This window comes from Lagopus leucura, unplaced genomic scaffold, assembly GCF_019238085.1.
Source record: "Lagopus leucura isolate 7727_CA_CO unplaced genomic scaffold, USGS_WTPT01 Super-Scaffold_100043, whole genome shotgun sequence".
NCBI classification, from domain to species: domain Eukaryota; kingdom Metazoa; phylum Chordata; class Aves; order Galliformes; family Phasianidae; genus Lagopus; species Lagopus leucura.
Genome location: NW_024962290.1, coordinates 1,626,281 through 1,646,103, shown reverse-complemented (window position 1 = coordinate 1,646,103; position 19,823 = coordinate 1,626,281). Strand labels below are relative to the sequence as shown.

Sequence of the window (19,823 nt, the reverse complement as noted above, 5' to 3'; positions counted from 1 at the left end):
GGCGGGCGGCGCCGCCGCGGCGGGCGGCAGTCGGGCGGCAGCGGCCGGTGCGGGAGGCGGCGCGGGCGCGCCCATGGTGCGGCATGTCCAAAACGCTGCGGAAGAAGCGGCACTGGCTGAGCAAGGTGCAGGAGTGCGTGGTGTCCTGGGGCGGCCCGGCGGGCCCCGACCCCGAGCTGCTGCACGGCGGCGCCGAGCGCGGCGAGTTCCCGTACCTGGCGGGCCGACTGCCGACGGGCGCCGAGGGCGCGCCGGGCCCCGTGCTGTTGTCGGGCAAAGCGCCGGCGCCGGGGGACGTGCTGCTGGAAGTGAACGGCACCCCGGTGAGCGGCCTGACGCACCGCGACACGCTGGCCGTCATCCGGCACTTCAGGGAGCCCGTGCGACTCAAGACCGTGCGGCCAGGTGAGCCCGCAGGCCGCGCCCGTCCGCTGCGGGCCCGGCGTGGCGGCCTTCGGGCGGCGGGACCGGAGTTGGAGCGGGGCGGGCGGGGCTGCGGGGCGGGCGGGGGCGGCGGCTCCGGCGGCTCCGGCGCCGGGCCCGGCGGGGCAGAGCGGTGCGGGCGCTCCGTGCGTCCTTCGCGGCGGCGGGCAGCGCGGGCAGCGGGAGCGGGGTCCGTTCGATTCGTCTCGCCGTAGGTTTGGATTCGTTCTGGGCGCGGATGCGATAAATCCATCGGTCCGTGTGCCTGGCGGTGCCAGGCTGTGTTGGTTCCCCGCTCCCCGGGTTGTAATGGTCGGCTGTGAGCTCGCTGTGCCCTGTGTGAGCACCGACGGTGCCGCAGGGGTTGGCAGCTCCGCGTTTCTTATCTATCCGCTTTGTTCTGTGCTTATTTGCGATCCCCGGGCCGCCCTTTGGTTGTAGGTAATGTGTACCTGAAGGCAGTTTCCTCTTTTGACCGCTAATTAAGAGTTATCTGCTGTGCCCTGATGGGTATCGCGTGCATAAAGCAGAACAGAAGTGACCCACGGGAGGATCCTGGAGAGCTCTGGAAGTCTGATTGAAATGGAGAAAACAGAAAAACAGAAAGGGTAAATAAATTGAGGAATAAGTTCATTAATACAAGGCAGTAATAAATCTTTAATTAAAAGAGGAGAATTTAATGGGAGATGGAACTCGAAGTATCAGATGGAATTGCATTTGCTCTGGAGGGCAGCAGGGATGTTCCTGCGCTGGGATTTCCATAGCAGAGATGTCCCAGACTTCACATTAAAACTGCCAGAACAGATATTAGGATGAGCGTATGCAATGTCAAGCAGAAAGGTGCTGTAGGACAGGTGATGGTCCCACGATGCCCCACACAGAGCAGTGGGATGGGGCTGCTGAGCACTGGGCTGAGCCTTGTGTGTACAACTGGCTTTTTTCTGCTGATTTTATGTAATTTTTGGAACAAATCATATCCATGCTCGAGATGGAGCAGCTTTTCCGTGCTAGAACATATTGTGAACTTATTTACCACATCAGATGGTTTTGGCAGCAAGCTTCTGTGTCAGACTCGCTGTCCTTAAACGCAGCAGCTCGCAGCAGGCTGTTGCTGTTGACACTGCACAGAGCTGGGGGTGCATGGAGGAGCACAGAGGCAGCAGGCAGAGCTCTGCGGGGCTCCTCTGCTCCCATCCCAGTGCTCCCAGCAGTGCCGGGGCTGCAGAGGTGGTGATGCATGACACTTTCCATGTGTCTGAGCTCTGAGCCCATCCATTCTGCATCCTTCTGAGATCCCGTGCAGGGATCAAGCTGCCTGTTCTGAGTGGGGCTGAGTGCAGGTGTGCAGCGGATGGGAGCCGGGCTGCCTGCTGCTCTGAGCATCCTTCATTAAAAGGCAGCGACAGCTTTCCTTGGCAGCAGTGAAATCTGTCTGTGATCCTTCTAGCAATCTCACGGAAAATGGAAAATGGAAATTTCAAGATACTGTTTAGTCTTGTTTGGTAAGACACTCGAATGATATGAATACTAAATTGAACGCCATCTGTTAAGTGCGGATCGGGAGCGATGGACCACTTTGTTGCTGGAGGAATGGTTCCTTCCCTCTCTGGCCGTGTTCTCTGCCCCACAGAGTGAGGCCGTGGGTTGGTGCTGTGCCCAAAGCACCGTGATGGCTGTCAGCAGCCGTAGGTGTGTGCAATTTGTAACCTCCCATTCCTCTCTATACGAACATGTTATTCTTGGCATAGAGCATCTTGCCATTCCTTTTCGCACACTCCTTTGTTTAAATCTCGCAGCCATGAGTGCTGTGATTTCACCAGCTCTAATTATTCTATTCTTTCTTGGTGCGTTAGCTTCAAACGATAATGAGGCCTCATGTGGCCAGTTAAACAACCGCTGTGCTGCTGAACGGTCTGAATTTGTTCCCTTCAGGGTGCTGCTCTGTGCTGTGCTCTGCTTGCTGGGGCCTCTCGGGCAGCGCCGGACTGGAATCACCTGAGCTGGGCACGGTGGTGACATCAGCCCCAGAGCCACCCCATAGGTACAGGGTTTGTAGGGTGGGTTAACTTGGTGCTCCAGGTGTCCTGAAAGCAAAGCCTCTCTGCTCAGACAGCTGTGATTGAGACACCTGCATGTGTGTGTTGGTTGTGACAGAGAGATTTTTTGTTTTTCCGCTCTTACAGTCCTGGTTTGCCTGCTAACCTGGAACTAACTTGCTTAAAATCCTTGAAGTGTCGGTTGGCTCTGCTCTGCGATGGCAGGAGCTGCTGTGCTCAGTGGGAATGAGCATGAATCTTCATTAGAAGCCATGGCTTCAGCCACACATCGCTCCCTGGTTCTGTCTGAGCTCTCAGCTGCTGTAACCAGGGCCTCGTTGGTTGCAGAAAATGACTGGGTTTCGTTGTCTCGGAAGATTCAACTTCCTTAGTGTTTTTTCAAAGTTTTTTGTTTTTTTTTTTTTAGCTTCTGCTTGAAGTTATTTTTCAGCTGGTGATTCTGAAAGTCTAAAAAATATAATGAGCAGCATGCACTCAGATTGAGAGCTGGAAAAACTCCTCAGGTTTCGGTTGTTGCTCTGATTTAAGGCCTTTGAATGCATTCTTCTGGCTCTTCAGGATGCCTCCTCTTAAGAGCTATCTCCTCACATCCACACCTGTTAGTTAAATTGTGTATTGTTCCCTGAGCCAGAGCAGTTTTCTTCTTTAAAGCATCATTATTCCTGGGAGCTCTGGATGTGGATGAAGAAAAGCACAAGCTCTTCTGCCGTATCTGAGAGTCATTCCTTGCTTCATCTTGAAGGGGAGAACAACGACGGTGAGAAAGTCTGCAGAATTGCACTGAGTTGCTTTGAATCCAGAATCCCCCCCAGTTCCCTTCTCTGTTGCTGCTGGATGCTGGACTTGTGCTGCTGCTCTGTGCCCTGCGGCGTGGCTTTGGCTGTTCCATGCAGGTGCAGCTTTTGAGGTGACACAACATCAGAACGGTCCTCTGCGCAAACGTGCGTCACCGTGCTTTTGTGGCAAGACAAAAAATGGAGTGTAGTTGTTCAGGGGTTGCTGGTTGCTTTTAGTTGTGTGCAGTGTCCTCAAATGAAAAGTCACTGCTGTGTTTGCTGTCAGTCCTGTGCCGCTCTGCCCTGCTGAATGGAGCAGTTTGCATAACTTGATTCATCTCAGGAAAGCAGTGTGTAATATGTAAGTAAGGAGTTAATCCCTTTAGGTTCAGGGTTGCCGTATCTATTCAGTTATCTGCATGAAAACTGTAAAACTGGAATTCCAGCTCTGCCAGGCCGTGGTGTGCTTCCGTGTGCATATTGACTGTGTTCTACTTCAGTGCTGTTTCATTACTGACTTCGGTAATAAATACAATCAGACTAACAGCTGGGGTCTGATGAATATGGATCGTGGGTTCTATATAAATACCAGAAGTGGGAATCTGGGAGAGCTGTGTAGAGATACGTTATTTTCATCTGCGTGGTGATGAAGCATTCTTTCAAGAGGCGTTGAAGGCGGTCAGCGAGGTTGGCGTGGTTGTATGGAATTACTGCTCACTCAACTTTCTTTAAACCTGCTGTGTTTGGAAACATTTGCTGCTTTCTTATCAATCTAAACTAGTGCTGTCCTGATAGGAGAACAGAAACCCAGGGGCTCACGGCAGCGACAGCAGCAGTAATGTCTGCCCAGTGCTGTGTACTTGGATCTGGCCATGGTGGAAAACCTTTACTCTGTGAGACAGAGGAGGGTGGAATTACAGCACAGAGGAGCAGGAATGTGCCGTGCTGTACTGAAGAGCAGCCATGGGAGCTTGTTGCTCCTCCTCTCAGTGCAGGTAGGAGGTGACTGGGGCAGGTAACCAGCGGCAGCAGGAAGTGAGAGGTCACCAAAGGGAAGCTCTGCCTGAGCCCAGCGATGTTTGCAGAGTGAGACTGCGCATGCTGCAGGAGCATTGCATGGGGGAAGGCACAGCCATCCCTCCTTTCCTGTGTGCTTGATTCCTGTGTGTCCCCCAATTTGTTTCCTCCTTGCAGTGAAGGCCTGGGAGCGCTCCTCTCGTGCTGCGTTGTTCACAGTGCTTTTGCTCTGCCAGCCAAGTGGGAGCTGCAGCGACTTGAGGGATCTCCACAGCCACACACATGTGCTGGAGGAGTTCCTGGGGTGCCAGTGCTGGGCTGGAGGAAGCCCTGCCTGAAAAACATTCTTCTGAAAAGCGACTGGTCTGTTCTAAAAGCGACTTATGCTGTTGCACCTGGGAGATGAGTGATGTTTACTCCATCCTGCATTCTTGGCTCACAGGTTTACAGCTCTCCATAGCTGTCTGCAGGCCGTGATGGGTTTACATAAAAACACTTTCAGAAGTTTCCAATCTAAAGATGCATCATAGACTAAACACTGAAGTCACTTAAAAGAAGGAGCCGCTCCTCTCCTCACAGCCCAGCCTCCAACCCACACCCTGTAGGTCTGGCCATTAGGCATCTCACTTTGTAGTGTAAATGTGAGGGTAGAGCTGTGTCCTGGAAATACAAAGGAATGGTTGGTATGTTCCAGTGCTGTTTATGTTCTGGTAAGCAGATGGGGTTTGAGGTGCTCAGCATCTGCCTCTCTCAGGGCGATGAACAACACTGAAGGCCGTTTTGCATTTTAAAATGCAAAGTCAGGAGCTGTGTGCAGTCATCTGCCAAAAGTTGCTCTGAAAAACAATCATGGATATTCTGAAGTGCAGCCTGCGTGTAGTGTAGGAATAAGGAGCAATGGGTTTAAATGCCCCCAATGCCTTTGTTGAGAATCTTTGATAAGGCACCTAGGGGGAATTTCATTTCCCTTGGACTCGGGTTGTTTTGCAGTTAAATTCTGAGAGCAATTTGGTGCTCATTATGCTTTGAGATTCAAATTGTGTCCCTTCTATTAGGACAGCTTTGGTATGCAGGAGAGGAGGTAGTGTGTGATTAGAGCCCTGGCACGCTGCTGCTTTGCATCACGTTCACCATTTGGGAGTTTGGTCAGCTTTTGAATGTTCTGTGGGCTGTGAGGAGGGAGGTGGTGGTGGGAGCTGCCTGGGGCTGTTCTGCTTGGGCTGTGTTCTGCACGCAGGTGTGGTTGTGGCAGGGTGAGAGGTGTTGACCTGAGGTCCTCACTGGGCTGAACCAGGAGTGGGCCAGGGGGCTGTGCTGGTGGGCCAGGGGGATGCTGACGTACCATTAGGATGCACTGTGGGCCTCCTGCAGCAGCTGTGAACCAAGCAATGCTCGCACGGGTGTCCATAGCAGGAGCCAGCAGGGACATTCAGGTTGGCCTGCAGTGCTGGGACTGCCATCCAGGAGGTCCTGGAGGATTGTAGCACTCTCTGAATACATGAGAAGAAGCACATCGGAGGTGAGCGGTGTTGAGAGCAGGGCTTCAGTGAGCGCCAAGCAGGAAAATCCCTCTTAAAATAGGCCATAACAAAAAGAAGTGCCTGCTTCAGCGTGGATTTTCCTTTTTCCTGCAGAATCTAGGGGAATATCACAACACAAACATGACTGAAGTGGGAATGAGGGCTGTTTGGTCCCATTGGCACATGCCTGGTGTTTGTGCAGCTGTGGCTGCCAGCTCTGTGCTGCGGCCGAGCCCAGGGCGTGCGTATCTCTGCCACTTGGTTCTCCTTTTCCTGACTCTGTTAAAGAACAAAACATAAAACTGCTGACCAGTAATTTGAACCCAGTGTAACTCAGCATGCTGATGAGATATTTTCCTACTTGTATGTAAAAAGCTAAGGACAGTGGATTTTTAAATAATCGTGACACAGGTTTGGCTGAAATGAAAGTAAATGCAAAGCAGTTAGGCTTTCTCCTGCCTTTAGGATTTCATTGCCCATAGATGCAACTTTGCTTTGGTTACAGCCCTCATTGGCGGTGACCTTCGTCCAAACGAAGGTTTGCTAAAGGCAGAGCTTGCTGGTGCTGCTCATTAAATCCAAGAGGATTAACGTACAGTTTATTTCCTCTAAACCCACAGAACTATCAGGAAATAACTAAGCCCTAAAGTTTTAGGTTTGCAGAGATGATTTCCTCCTAATGCATGTACTTGGGAGGAATTTCAAAATCCCGTTATGTAAGAGGGAGGCAGAGTCCCCATTAATCCCAGGGAATGATGTTTAATGGCTTGTTTCATCCGTTATTGGTCTAAAGAATTCCTCAGAAATCAGCTGACCCAAAGTGCCAGGGAAGTATTTTTACCTCTGTTGCTGAAACTATTACTGCTCAGTAATTTCACTAATCTCCTTTGCAGCGAGATTAGATTGCAAATGCTTTGATGCAGGGAGGGCTGTGTTTGTGAAAACAGCTCAGTAGCCGCAGGCACCACCGAGTGGAAGTGCCAGTAAGTGAAAAGGAGTGCTGCTCTGCTGCCCAGCAATGGTTTGAACCATCCATCGCCTGCGTTGCGCTTCAGATCGGCTGCGGTTTGCCGTCGTTCCAGCCCTGCCCAGCTGTGTGCTTCTCAGCCACCAGGCCGTGGGGCGGCAGGTTCTGCGTCGTGGAACAACTGCACAACTTGTGCCGGAGTGGCAGCTCTGCTGCCCTACTTACGTGGTGTAAAAATACCTAATCCTGAGGATTTTATTTCCCTCTCTGTAGGGCAGCGGAGAGTAATTACTTTTCTCTAGTGGAGGTAGAGATGCTGGAAAAGTTTAATTAATGCCCGTTAGGAGATGCCAGTGATACTTAAATGAATTCATCAGGGCAAGGCACTTAACGCTCATCAGAACAGCCAGCAGTTGCATGGCTGTATGTTTTTGCACTGAGTTGCTAATGGCTGTGCAGAAGTACCTGCAGACACTGCTTGACACTGAGTGGAAGAGGAATTAAGGAATAACCCCCCAAAAACTTCACCTTTCTAATGTAAATGGATGTAACAGCATGAGAGCCTGGGAGGGCTGGAATCTACCTGTGATCACAGATGTGAGCCTTGAGGTTTGTGCTGAGGGGCCTTCAGCCTCTCCCATCCCCGTTCTGATGGAGCAGATGCTGTGAGGATGGCACCAGAGCAGAGCTGTGCCAGTTGTCTCCACCAGAGCTGTGAATCCCTCTGAAAAAAGAGTGGCAGACACGTTAGTGCTGTTCATATGGTTCCTCATCCCAAATGCTGGCATCAGAGCCTTCCAGAGCCTGGAGAATACTACTGCTGGGCCGTGACTGCAGGAATTTAACCAGCCCTGCTTGGCCATGCAGCAGCTCTGCTCTGGTTTTAACACTGATTCTAGGAGGAAATAAAGACAACACAGCTGTGTGTGTGGGGAGGAGGAAGGTGCTGCTGTTCTGCTGCTGCTCCTGCAGACACGGAGCTGCTCTGCTCAGGAAGGAATGTGAGCATCGCAGCATTGCATGTGATGCTGCTCCATTCAGTCATCAAACTCTGCTCCGTGATGTGGAGTGTTGTGGTGTAGGAGTAGTACAAGGGTTTGTACCTGAGGAACTTCCATCCGTGCTTTTTCCCTAATGCAGGAGAGGAGAAAGGACTGACATCAGTTCCCGCTTTGTTGAATCACCCTCAGGGACATACAGTTGTGTTGTTCTGCAGTTGTAATTTGTTGCCTCTTGGCAAATACATCTTTTCTTTTTTTCTTTCTTAATTGAACTACATTGTTAAGAGGTCCATTGTTCTCTCTGGTTCAGGTGGTTGCAGAGATGTTGTATGTTAAGGGAACTGAAAGGAAAGCTGTGCCTGCTCAAGCATGATGATATCTGCTGCTGCTCCGTATTTCACAGCACTGCAGCGTGGTTGGGTTGAAGAGACCCGGAGCCCCCAGCCCCATCCCCTGCCGTGGGTTGGTTGTACCTCTGCTTCTTCGTTTGCCTTCAAATAGTGGTGGAAGTAAATGTGGAGGTACTGAGGGTGGCTCTGAATAAAGGAGCGCTTCGGTAAAGGTCTGTTGTGGGTATCCAAATATCTGCTCTGTGAAATGCTGCGCCCTGGCAGTAGTAAAGCATTTCAAAGAGATGGCTCCAGAATGAATATGGTCGGGGGAGGATGACAGGAAAGGCAACGATGCAATAAATAGAGGGAAAAATGGCTGTGTGTCAGTTCTGGTTTCCCTGTTGGGGTGTGTGTATGTAGCTGCCTTCTGATTGATTGTGAATTGAGAACAGGAATTACATTTGGCTTTGCCTGTAAAGCTGTCTTGTTATTTGAAGTGCTTTCTTATGAGAAGAGCTCCATTCCTGTGTCAGCCCGGGGTTGGGGAGCTCTGTGAGCAGACACGGAGCAGGCCTGCCCTGCAAGAGCTGCACCCCAGAGCTGGGACTGTGGGACTGTGTGGCTGTACCAAGGGATCTCATGGCCTGCGTGAACATCGCTGCTCTGCTCCAGACATCTACCTTGTGGAGAACGTGTGGAGGCAGTAATGAAGATGAAGCCACCTGGAGAAAGTCGATGACAGGCTGATAACTCATCCTTCACACGGCCGCTGCGGCTGCCTGCCAAGGGAGTTGTTTTCTGTTCTCTTCTTTGGATTTTAATCGGTGTGTGATTTTTGCTGCCGTGTCAACGTTGTGACAATGAGGGGACAGTGTGTGGCTGGGATGAGCGAGGTGGCTGCAGCCCAGCACTGTCAGACAGCTCAGGCTGCACCCAGCTTAGGCTCCTTTTTATGGTAGAAAGCACAAAGTAGAAAAGAGAACAGCAGTTTTCTTACTGTGAAGTTGCTGCCTTTGTTTATCCTCTCTGCTTCAGCTGGTTCTGCTTTATAATGTGTTTTCAAGTAGTGGGAAAAGTTTGTTCTGAAGGTAAAAACTAACCTGCAGAGATCTGGGATAGGAGGAGATAGCCAGAGTGTCTGTGGGACACGTGGGTTCATCAGTAATCCAGAGGATCCCGTATTAATTACGAGCAGTTAATAGACTCATTTACCAGTTCCAGTTTCCATGTGCTCTGCTGAGACCTCTTCCTCACTAACTGTGAGATAAGGAGAGGAGAAATGCTGAGAAGCAGATGTTGCATGACCAAGTACCCAGCTGTGCACTAACAAAATGAATCTCCTGGTAATTAGTTAACAATTCCTTGGCAGTCAGAGGCATATGTAAAACAGTAAACACAGCATGGGGAAATAATAATAATAAAAAACATTAAAAGCACTTTCTGAGCTTTAAAACATTGGCAGCGTCCTTTCAGCCATCTGTGTTGCTGAGGAGCTGACTGCTCGGTAAGTCATGCCAAGGTCAGAGCTGACTTGCAGCCCTTAACCCTTTGGCAGTGAGATGTAACATCCTGCTTGCTGAGCGTGGTTGTGTATCAGCACGGTGATCAATCAAGGAGAGCAGTGGTGTGAGTGGTGCTGACACACCTCTGTGTTCAGTGGATGCTTCATATGGAAGGAAAGCAAGAGCTGAAAGGTGGACTCGGGCACAGTGCAACTGAATTGCTGTTAATTTTTTTCTGGTGCTATTGGTGTAGCCCTGGAGGGAGTAGAATATCTGATTGTGCCCTAACGGTTGTGCTTGTAGGGAAAAAGTTGGGCTTTGTTCTCAGAGCAGTGCTGTGTGTAGTTCTGTTACTTTGTGTATGGTTCAGCTGTAGTCTGCAAGTTATTCAGCTGATTTATCAATCACTTTTAATACAAACCCCACAGTTTACCCCAGTTTTCTCTGAGCCCCCCATGGCCCAAACACTTTTATTTATGGAATACATCAGAGTGGTACCAGTGTGTTCAGTCCATTGGAAGTGTTCACCATCTGCATCCTCCTGGGGATGTAACGCTGCTGCATCACCACAGCAGTCCCTGCTCCGTGCTGCAAATTCTGTGCTTGCACAACTATGAATTATGAACAATTGGTTAGGGCAGGAAACATAATCAATCAATTAAAGCCTAATGAAGCTTTTTACTTCAGAGTAGCTTCATCTGCTAAAATATGACGTCAGCTGCTGATAAGGGGTGGTCTGTAATTGCTTCTCAGGGCATCCCGTGCACCTTGCCAGTCAGAGCTGGGCTGTGCACAGCTCCCAGTGGGATTCCAGGCTCTGTGCTGAGCTCGGGGCTCCCTGCCTGGGTCCTGAGGACAATCCCAAGCTGGCAGAGCAGGCGGCTGCAGCAACCTGCCTATAGTTGGCCTGCCCTCGCTGCCCAGCCTTCTAGAGTGGCATTGCAAATACACAGCAGCTTCGCTTCTGGAGAGAATGCTCTAGGGAATGCCAAAGACCAGTACCACTGTATTTTGTGATGTGCTGTGGAGGGCTTTCTGCTAAGCAAGAGCTGATGAGAAGCTTTGAAACATCCCAAGGGCTGTGTTTGACCCCATAGCGCCAAGCCTGGCTGCCCTGCACCCTCCAGCAGTGGGGCTGGGACTGGCTGGGGGTGAGCAGGCAGCAGCCCTGCCTCCTGGCATCTGTTGATCTTGAGGTACTTTTCTTGAGGTTTTTTTAGGTTACTGTAGGGCACCTGTGGTTTGGATGTGCTAACTGTAAAACTGGGATGAACATGGGGTGCATTTGCAGAGGTGAAAGTTTCAAGTCCTACAGGGTGCTGTAAGGGTTTAAGGCAGTCATGATTGGCACTAAGTGCTGTTCTGTAGGTTGTGTTTTGAGAGGAAGTCGTTTTCTTGTGTTATTCTTACAAAATTAATGTGACTTGGGCAACGTAAAAGTTGCATTGCTGTTTATACCATAATGCTGACATGTCAGCATGAAAGTTTGTCTCTACCCAGCTTGGTTTGCTAATAGATGTGTTGGACAACATGTGAGAAACATGAGCTCCCTTCCAGCCCTTTTCCTGCAGAAGGGGATACAGGGACATGCAGTTTGGGCCCTGCACTCTGCCATCACCCCATGCCCAGTGAGCAGGGCAGACTGAGCAGCACTTTTCTCCATCCCAAAATTGAGAGCAGTGTGAAATTGCATGAGGCAGCATCAGCATTAGCCATGGCTGTGCACATCTGGAGGCAGAAGCATTGTGCTGAGTGTACGTATCGAGCAGAGGGAGCTTTTGGGGGGGGTGGCAATGCTGCTGTTTACCAGTTAAACTTGGATGTACCTGCAATCAATACGGCTGTGGGCACGGCACGTTGGTTAATGTGATGCAGAGGAGTGCTGACCTAGAACGCAAGGTCGGTGTTTTTGAATCCCTGGGAGTCCTTGGGAGCGCAGTGAGGCACTGCTGTGAGTGCTGGAGCCTGCATTTATTGCTGCACTGCCTCTCTGGCGCAGCAGGAGATGTCCTCGGGGAATGTCACCGCTGTGTTGGAGGTGCTGGGCTTTCCAGAGCTCCTGGAAACAACCAAAGCCTCAGTGCTGAGTGCTCTTGGATGGAAATGTCTTGAAATTGGGGGGTGAAGTTTAAATCAAGAAGAAGCCCAGAGCCTGGCAGATGGGAAGTAAGGTAAGTAAGGTAAGGTATCCCTGAGTTGTTAAAAATGTTTGTGTCCGTGGCTCTGCTCCGCAATGGCTGTTGATGGGCGAGGAGCACATGGGAACAGCAGGGAGAGGAAGCAGGGACGATAATAAATGCCTCATTTTGGCTGCAGTTCACGGTAATTCTTCATTTTTCATGGTCGGTCTAATCCCAGCATGCGAAGCTGAACTGCTCACGGATAGTTTTTTGTGGTCAAAGAGCTAATCTCTAGCCCCAGTTGATATGGACAGAGCTGTCTGCTCAACAAAGCTCTCTGATTACATTTCAACGTGAGCCAGCGCATGGGAATGAGCTGCGCTGTTAGGAAAGCAGTGATATTCAAAGCGAGGGGATGTGGGGACAGCTGTGGGGTCCCAGAGCAGAGCTTGGCTGCTGGGCTCGGGCAGAGCTTTGTGGAGCTGCTGCCACCAGCTGTGCTGTTCCAGGAGGTTCCTTGCTGACGGGGCTTCCCGTGTCTCAGGAGAGCACGAGCACAGTGTCACTGTCGAACTGCTGCTCTGCCAAACTCCAGCCCGAAATAGGTTAGTGGGCCTAGAAATTATGCGCAGTGTAATTGTGTGTCTTGCTTCCTACGAAAAGTAGGCTAAAAATAAGCCCGTGTCGTATTTGAATAAGTTCTAATCAGCGCATTCCAAAAAAAAAAAAAAAAGGTCTTGGCATGTGAACACGTACCATTCTGCTGGGAAAGTAATGCCAAGTCCCAAACAGATTAAATGGCTTGTGTAACACAGAGCAGCTGCAAGGACATTTTTCTTTGGGGATGTGACTGAAATGTGTCATTCTATAGAGCTTCACGCTGCTTAAGCAATAAGATATGGTGTGTTATCCATATGTCAGTATGTGAAATGTGACACTGCGTTGGGACAGGCACCGGGGCAGAGCATTTTTACCCAGGGCAAAACCAGTGCAAGTTGTCCGATTGGGACCCTTTGTTGGAGGGGGTTGTTGAAGCAATGCTTGCAAAGCGTAACTATGAATTGACATGTTTGCTGCGGATTACGGTAGGGAAGCATTAATGTTAGAGCAGTTTTGTTCATTTGTGTATGCTAATTGTGCCTCCTGGAGCAAATTGCTTCGCTTCAAATCTCAATAAATAATTTTCTCTACTGTGAATGTACTAAGACCCCACACTGGAAATGTAAGGGAATGAATGGAAGACTGTCTATAAATTTGGAAGTACAAGCCGTAGTTACCCTGCAGAAATTTGCCTCATTGTTTGGATTGCTTGCCTTTGTTTTGCAGCGTTCCAGCTCTGTATCTGCTCAATTATGAGCAGATTAAACATTTTATGTATTACTACAACCTTAACAGCTATGGGGGATTCTGATTTCATAGCTGTGATGCCTGTGTGCAGCTCTGCAGAGCGAGAGCAGCAGCGACAGCCCTGCTCCTACCAGACAGCCCCGTAGGTGTGCTCGTTTGCACGCTGATTAAAACTCAGCAAGAGACGGAGCGCTTAATTAGGAAGCCTTAATAAAGCCATCCGTGCTACTCTTAGAACAACTCTGAGTTTTTAAGGTTTTTTTGGGCAATTTTTGATCCTTCAACTTTCTGTAGCGTGCGCTTTGGATGCATGTGAGCAGTGTGCAGTGTGACTGCGTGGCAGCAGCAGATCATGTTATGTCCTGTCCTACTAATGGGCCTTCATCTCCTGCAACGATGTCAGAAACTTGCTGGCTCTCCTGCTTTGCATTTCTGCTTCACTTTCAGAGGCAAGGTTTGATCTCACAAATCTAAGTTTTGTTTGGTGGGGTCTTTCAAGCTCTCCAGGACGCATTCACTGAGCTTTCTAGATACCCATGTGAGTCCTTTTCTCTGCCTGAGTCTGGCAGTGGCAGAGGAGTTTGAGTTCTTTGTCATCAGTGTGAGCACGACTTACTTCAGCTGGTAGCTGTGTGCCATTCTGGCAGATGGAATATTGTGGGGGCTGCTAGAAATGAGGACAGTGCTGAGGGCTTGGGGAACGGGCAGCACTTGCAGTAGGCAGAGGGAATGATGGTTGTCCTGCTGAGCTGCAGCTCCAGCTTCATCTGGTGCATGAAGAGCAGGACCTTGAGGGCGGCTTCCTGCCGACAGCTCTTCCTCTGACTCTTATTCCCACAGCCGCCATACGGTGTCAGAATAGAAAATGCTTTCTGTGAGCCAGGAGCAGAGGAAAGTGGTAACTCTCAACTTGGAGGCACTGCCCCGTAGGACCTGAAAGCAAAATCATAGGATCATAGGATGGATTGGGTTGGAAAGGGCCCCAGGGATCACTGAGTTCCGACCCCCCGCCACAAGGAGGGCAGCTAGCCTCCAGATCTGGCACCAGCCCAGGCTGCCCAGGGCCCCATCCAACCTGGCCTTGAACACCTCCAGGGATGGATGGGGCATCACAGCATCTCTGGGCAGCTGTTCCAGCACCTCACCGCTCTCTCTGTAAATAACTTCCCCCTGACATCCGATCCAAACCTTCCCTCCTTGAGCTTAAAACCGTTCCCTTGCCCTGTCACTGCATAAATTTTTGTCAACTGTGGTACTTTCAGAAGTTGTGAAGTGCTCCATCTTTCCCGTGAGCCACGTGTGATACAATGGACCTCTCCATGAAGTATGGGAAGGCATCTTGAGAAAAACAGAGAAGCAAAATGTTTCTTCAGAATATAGCAAACCTTTATAAATATGCATAACATTGTTGATCTTTTCTGTGCTTTTTCCTGAAGAAAATTCTGAATCAAAGAGAGGAGAGTCACCATATGTTATGCAAAAGGTCAAACTGTTCTCTTGCGGAAAGTTCTTTTGCATTTCTCTTCCCCTCTGTTCAGTTGAAGGAAATGGTTATGTTTGCGTTTTATTTGAAACCCATTCATTACTTTAAATCATTTGAGTTCTACTCATATCTCCTTCAGTGTCTGATCTTATATCAGAAACAGCTGTACAGCTCTTTGTGCTCTGCCATTCTCCTGTTTAATAATAGCTGTGCTAAAATACTTGGCATTATCAGAGAAACCCCTACCCAGTTGTAATTCTCCCGACTCTCTTTCCATGGTTAATGGATTTTTGTGTGCGTGCAATGTATTACTGTAATTATATCTGATAATATTATATTTGAAGCTTGCCATCTGAAAGTTTCAAGTTCTTTGCTTGCAGGATTTCCCTTTTGAGGACCCTTAAGACTGCAGGCAGGCGGCGGATCGGGCTGTGCCACCACTGCATCACACAGAACAAAGTGAAGCTGAGGTCGGTGCCTGCCCAGCTCTCCCTTGGCCCCTTTGGGTCTTTGGGCAGCACTCGGTAGATGGAAGCAGAATCTTTCTGTGGAAAAACCTTTTTGCTCCACAGTGCTGCGTCCTCTTTCCTCGCTTCCAACATTGTCAACTGTGACACATCTGTTTGCAAACTGAGGGAATTGTTAGTTGGGTAACAAGTGTTATTTTCATACGCTAACCAAATGGCACTGAAGAATCCTGTAAATGCCATCTATTTTCTGCCAGTGTTTTCTTGCTTCCTTCTGCACTGAACAAAACATTTTTTCTGGTAGTGGATGAGGAACCTCGCCATGGATACCCACAGACAGGAGGCTTCTGGTGCACTGCGTTTTGCTGTTTCCACACCACCGAAAATAAAAGAGAACCAAAGGACGGGGCACAGCTGCTGCTGCTCACACTTCATCTCTTGTCCTTTCCAGCCCTCAGTGTGTTTCAGAATTAAGCTGCGTTAGGATTAAAAGCCCAGAGCTCACATCTACTGGTGTTTTCTGTGCATGATGCAGCTGAGCTGGGCTGTGTTAAGGGGAGCTTTGGTCTTGGCTGGATTCAGGCACTACCAGGGTAATAGAGAGCTTTGTGGCAGCCTTGCTTCAATCCGGAGAAACGGTTTTTCATTTATTTCTGTACTGTAAACCAAACATTTGATTTTTTGAATGCTATGAACGATTTGTTAAGACTGTAAGGCTTATCTCCACCACAACTTTTGTAAATACAAATGTATTACCGAGATTTCATTGGACAGAGTGTAACAAACTGCAATTAAATAAGCCTTTCAGTGTAAACCCTTTAATATTTTCTCGGCTTTCAAGTGGTAAATGGGTCTGCTTTAATGGGCTGCTGTGACTTTGAACTGTCTTGAGATTTTTCTTCTGTACAAAAGACTCCATGTAAATTCTTCTGTGGGTTGTTCTGCATCTGTCATGTGAAGGCAGCTCGGTCAGTGTGACATACCCTGTACACGATGGTGGATTTGCAGAATATCTTTAACGACACATCCATTGCTCCATGAAAGATCCTTAATTCAATTTTCTTGAAAGCAGATTGACGCTAGTCGCATTCTCTCAGCAGGTCACCAGCAGATGCTCTTCACCCCTATTTCTTTACGGCACAAAGAAACAAGATTCGCTGTTGTAGCTGGAAGCTCACAGAAGGTTTTGCTGCCTTCCTCTGCACAGTGCTGGTGCATCCCAGCCTGGCCAGTCCGTTCTGTCCTGTTGCTCTCCAGCCTTGGGGCGTTTGGTGGGGATGTGTAAAACCAGTCTGGTGAATGCTTCCATTTGCATAGCTCTTCAGGATTCAGTTATAAAGTGATCTGTGCTCTCCTTGTCTTCAGTCAAACCATTTATTCTCTGCAGACGTTCAGCAAAGTGAAATTCGCATCCCAGGAGGCTTTAGCAAAATTTTGCACGAGCGTTTGAAAGCTTTTCTATGGCTGCCTACTGAGGAATTTAATATGTATATTCAAAATATTTTCTCTTTAGAGCATGATTCTGAGTTGCTGTACCTGCTTTGTTGCCTGTCTGTGTTCCCAAACAGCCCGGCTTGCTTTCATCTGTGCTCCTCCACTTCTCCATCCCAGGGCGGTGTCCTCTCGCATCACACAGCTCTCTGGGCCCTGCACTTTTGGCAGTGTGGCTCAGCTCTCATTCTGCATCTCTGACAGAGCCCTGTGCTGAGGGAGGAGGTGAAAAGTCTGCTAATACAGCCAGAACAGATGAGCAGCATGTTTTGCTCTTTTTTCACGACCTTTAAAAATCTAAGGTGTTGGTTTCATGTGGTTTCTGGGTGTTTTTTTTTATTTTTGTCTTAGTGAAATATATCATTTGCATTTCAAATCCAAAATTATGCTTTTAATGTATTTGGCTCTTCTCCCACCTTTGTTCCAGAAAATCAAGTTTTGTGCTTTACCTTGTCCCTTCTGCTCGGTGTGCAGGGGGAACTTGATGTCTTGTGCTGGGTTTCATCGTCAGCAAATGTCCCCACCCAACCTGTGCTTGCTGCCCATATGTGAGCAGTGGGGCAGCAGAGGCCTACAGGACCTTGTCTGAACCACGGCCAGCCTGGCTGGGTCCTGGCAGGATGCTCCCAGCTGTATAGGAGATGCGGGTGCAGTGAGTGTGCCAAGCAGCACGCTGGGCCCACTGCTGCTCGGTCCCACTGACAGGCAAACAAGCTGTGTCTGTCACATTCTTAACATACTGCTCTGCTCTCGGTGCTGGGAGCATCCTGTGGTGACCTGAATGTAATTGATGGGTAGCATATAGGAATTGTTAAGTGTTGTGAGCTGAAACCGGTGATTTTCTTTCTTGTTGTCCATTAGAAAATAATGCAGCAGCTGATTGCTCTTTTAAGAAGCTTACCTGATTCTCCTTGGTGTTTTTATGAGGAAGTGGCTGTGCTCAGTGAGTGCAGTGTCAGGGTCTGCAGCTCATGCTGAATTACACCTGTGAGTCGTTGCTGAGGAGCTACAGAGTGAATGCTGTGCACGCATAGCTTTGGTTTCCTGGAGCAGCACACCTGGTTTGTGCAGCTGGGAGCTGCTTTAAATGGCTTTTGCTTAGTCACAGGATCACAGAATGGCCCAGGTTGGAAGGGACCTCAAGGATCACGAAGCTCCAACCCCCTGCCACACGCAGGGCCACCAACCTCCCCATTTCATAGCAGCCCAGGCTGCCCAGGGCCCCATCCAACCTGGCCTTGAACACCTCCAGGGATGCACGGGGCATCCACAGCCTCTCTGGGCAGCTGTTCCAGCACCTCACCGCTCTCATAGCAAAGAACTTCCCCCTGACATCCAACCTCAATCTTCCCTCCCTCAACTTCAAATCATTTCCCATTCCAAAAACCATTTCATTTTAGTCAACTCAAAGACCAGTTAATGTTGCTTTTGTACTGGTACCAAGATGTAATTAAATGGTAGATATTCTCCCTTGCCCTATGCCGTGGTTCCTGCTGCAGTGTGAGCATTCTGCACAGCCCCATATGCTTGGCTGTGTCACAGTGTGGGGAATCCCCTCAGTGTCCCCTCTGCTTTGTTCCCACTGCAAACCAGAATTGCACTGCAGGATCTAATCCCTGCTTTTTTTTGTTCTTCAATGCTTTAAAAAGAAAAAAAAAAAGCCCCTGTGAGCCTCTGGCGTGCAGGATAATCTGGGGAAGGGCTGAGGGGATTTAGGGTGAGGAGCAGCGCGCAGTGTTTGTGCGCCAGTTTACTCAAGTTCAGGATCTTGTGGGTCTGCATCTCAGGACAGGGGGTTTCGCGCAGGATCCTCTTCCCATGGCTGTGCCTTATGGCCCTCTCCCCTCCCCTGGGCCTGCTGGCAGTGGCCGAGCTGTGTTTGACTGCTGGGCCTGGTGTCCATCCATCAGCTGGGCTGTGCGGCCGCTCCTCAGCGCTCCTTCTGACACCTGCAGCCATTCCCCCTTCACATCCATTCCCTCGCATTACGTTTCCATGCTGGGTGCTGCAGTGAAGGTGCGTGCCCTTGCAATGGATTTTGTCATTTGCTAGCGAAGTTAACGTGCTTTTAATGAACTGCTGCTTGGAAAAGTTGCTTTTCTTGTTAACAGCGAGGTATTTTTTTAAAAAAAGGAGGAAAGAAAAATGCCTCCCAACGCCGCCGCTGCTGTTTAGCATATAGAGGTCATTGTCTCAGCAGCTGTTGGCATGGAAACGTCGCTGAGCTCCAGCACAGAGCAGTGCCTGCTGTGCACCGCAGGCTGCGTTCACACCTGTGGACACGGCTGTCACACAGCCCCTGCACCCACAGCATCACCTGCAGCTACCTGTGGAGTTGCAGTGCTGTCTCTTACGGTTGGGCGGTGATTCGTGTATCAAAGCTTGAGTGCTGCTGTTCTGCCAGCACTGGTAATTCAGCTGTGGGCTTGTTGGGGTTAATTCTAGTCACGCTGTAGCAGGAAGCAGCTGTTTGTGGCTGTGTGCTCAGCATTCGTACTCAGGTACAGCTTTACCCCTCCGTTTATGAGGTGAAAGCAGAGGGCTGCTGCCCTGCTTGTCCCCAGGTCTGTCCTCGGATCAGCTCCATGCTTTGCAGTGCTGCCGAAGCCTTTTTGTTAGCGTGCTTTTCCTCCAGGATCCGCACTTACACAGTTCCTTTGTGGTTAATTTAAATGAAAGCAAGAGGATTGTGCCCGTGCATCTTAGAGAACCTGAGCGGTACAAAGGACGTTATTCCTCTCGACTGGTCCCTCTGTTGTGTGTGCCATCCATAAGGGCAGCTCAGCAGCACGGCACGCAGCAGCCTGCATTTAGCTTTCTTATTGCTCCCGGGGTCTGCTGGGCTGAGCTGTGTGCAGAGCGTGCTGCTGGGCTCCTGCAGGAGGAGGTAGCTGCCTCTTGCATAGAAACGGGCCCTAGAGGCCGCCTGGAGCATCCTCGCTCTTCCTTCAGTTTCCTGCTTTTTAATGCATGCCACTCGCTGTGACCTTCCCTCATTTTTGTCTGCCAAGTGTTTTGTTTGACTTTCTCCCGTTTTCCCCAGGCAGTGCTTTCAGCTTTGTGGTCGTGGTCAGAGAATGCAGTCCAATCTGCGAGGGTAATGTTAAGATTAACCCCGTAGCGTTGGCCCATCCTTAGGAGCAGTTTTAGTTGTACTTTTTTTCTTCCTTTGGAATGAGCTGATATTTATTGAGAAGGCTTTATAAGCTTTTACATTTTAGAGGGGGAGATGAGTGAATAAAGGCTCTTCAGGTCCACGTCCCTTTGGGATTTTTCCCACTTGCCAAGCCTTCCCTCCATGCAGCTCTCGGAGCATAGCT

At 49.6% G+C, this 19,823-nt stretch overlaps 1 protein-coding gene across 3 annotated transcripts in view; it reads left to right on the top strand.

Moving 5' to 3' along the window:
• The first annotated feature begins 45 nt into the window (after positions 1-45).
• The window catches only part of MAGI3 (membrane associated guanylate kinase, WW and PDZ domain containing 3), a 51,127-nt gene continuing 31,349 nt past the window's right edge, over positions 46-19,823 (top strand). For all 3 annotated transcript variants that reach the window (XM_042884415.1, XM_042884414.1, XM_042884417.1), the window contains exon 1: positions 46-405. In XM_042884415.1, the coding sequence (XP_042740349.1) occupies positions 84-405 (322 nt within the window). In that variant the 5' untranslated portion in view covers positions 46-83. The remainder of the gene's footprint in view (positions 406-19,823) is intronic.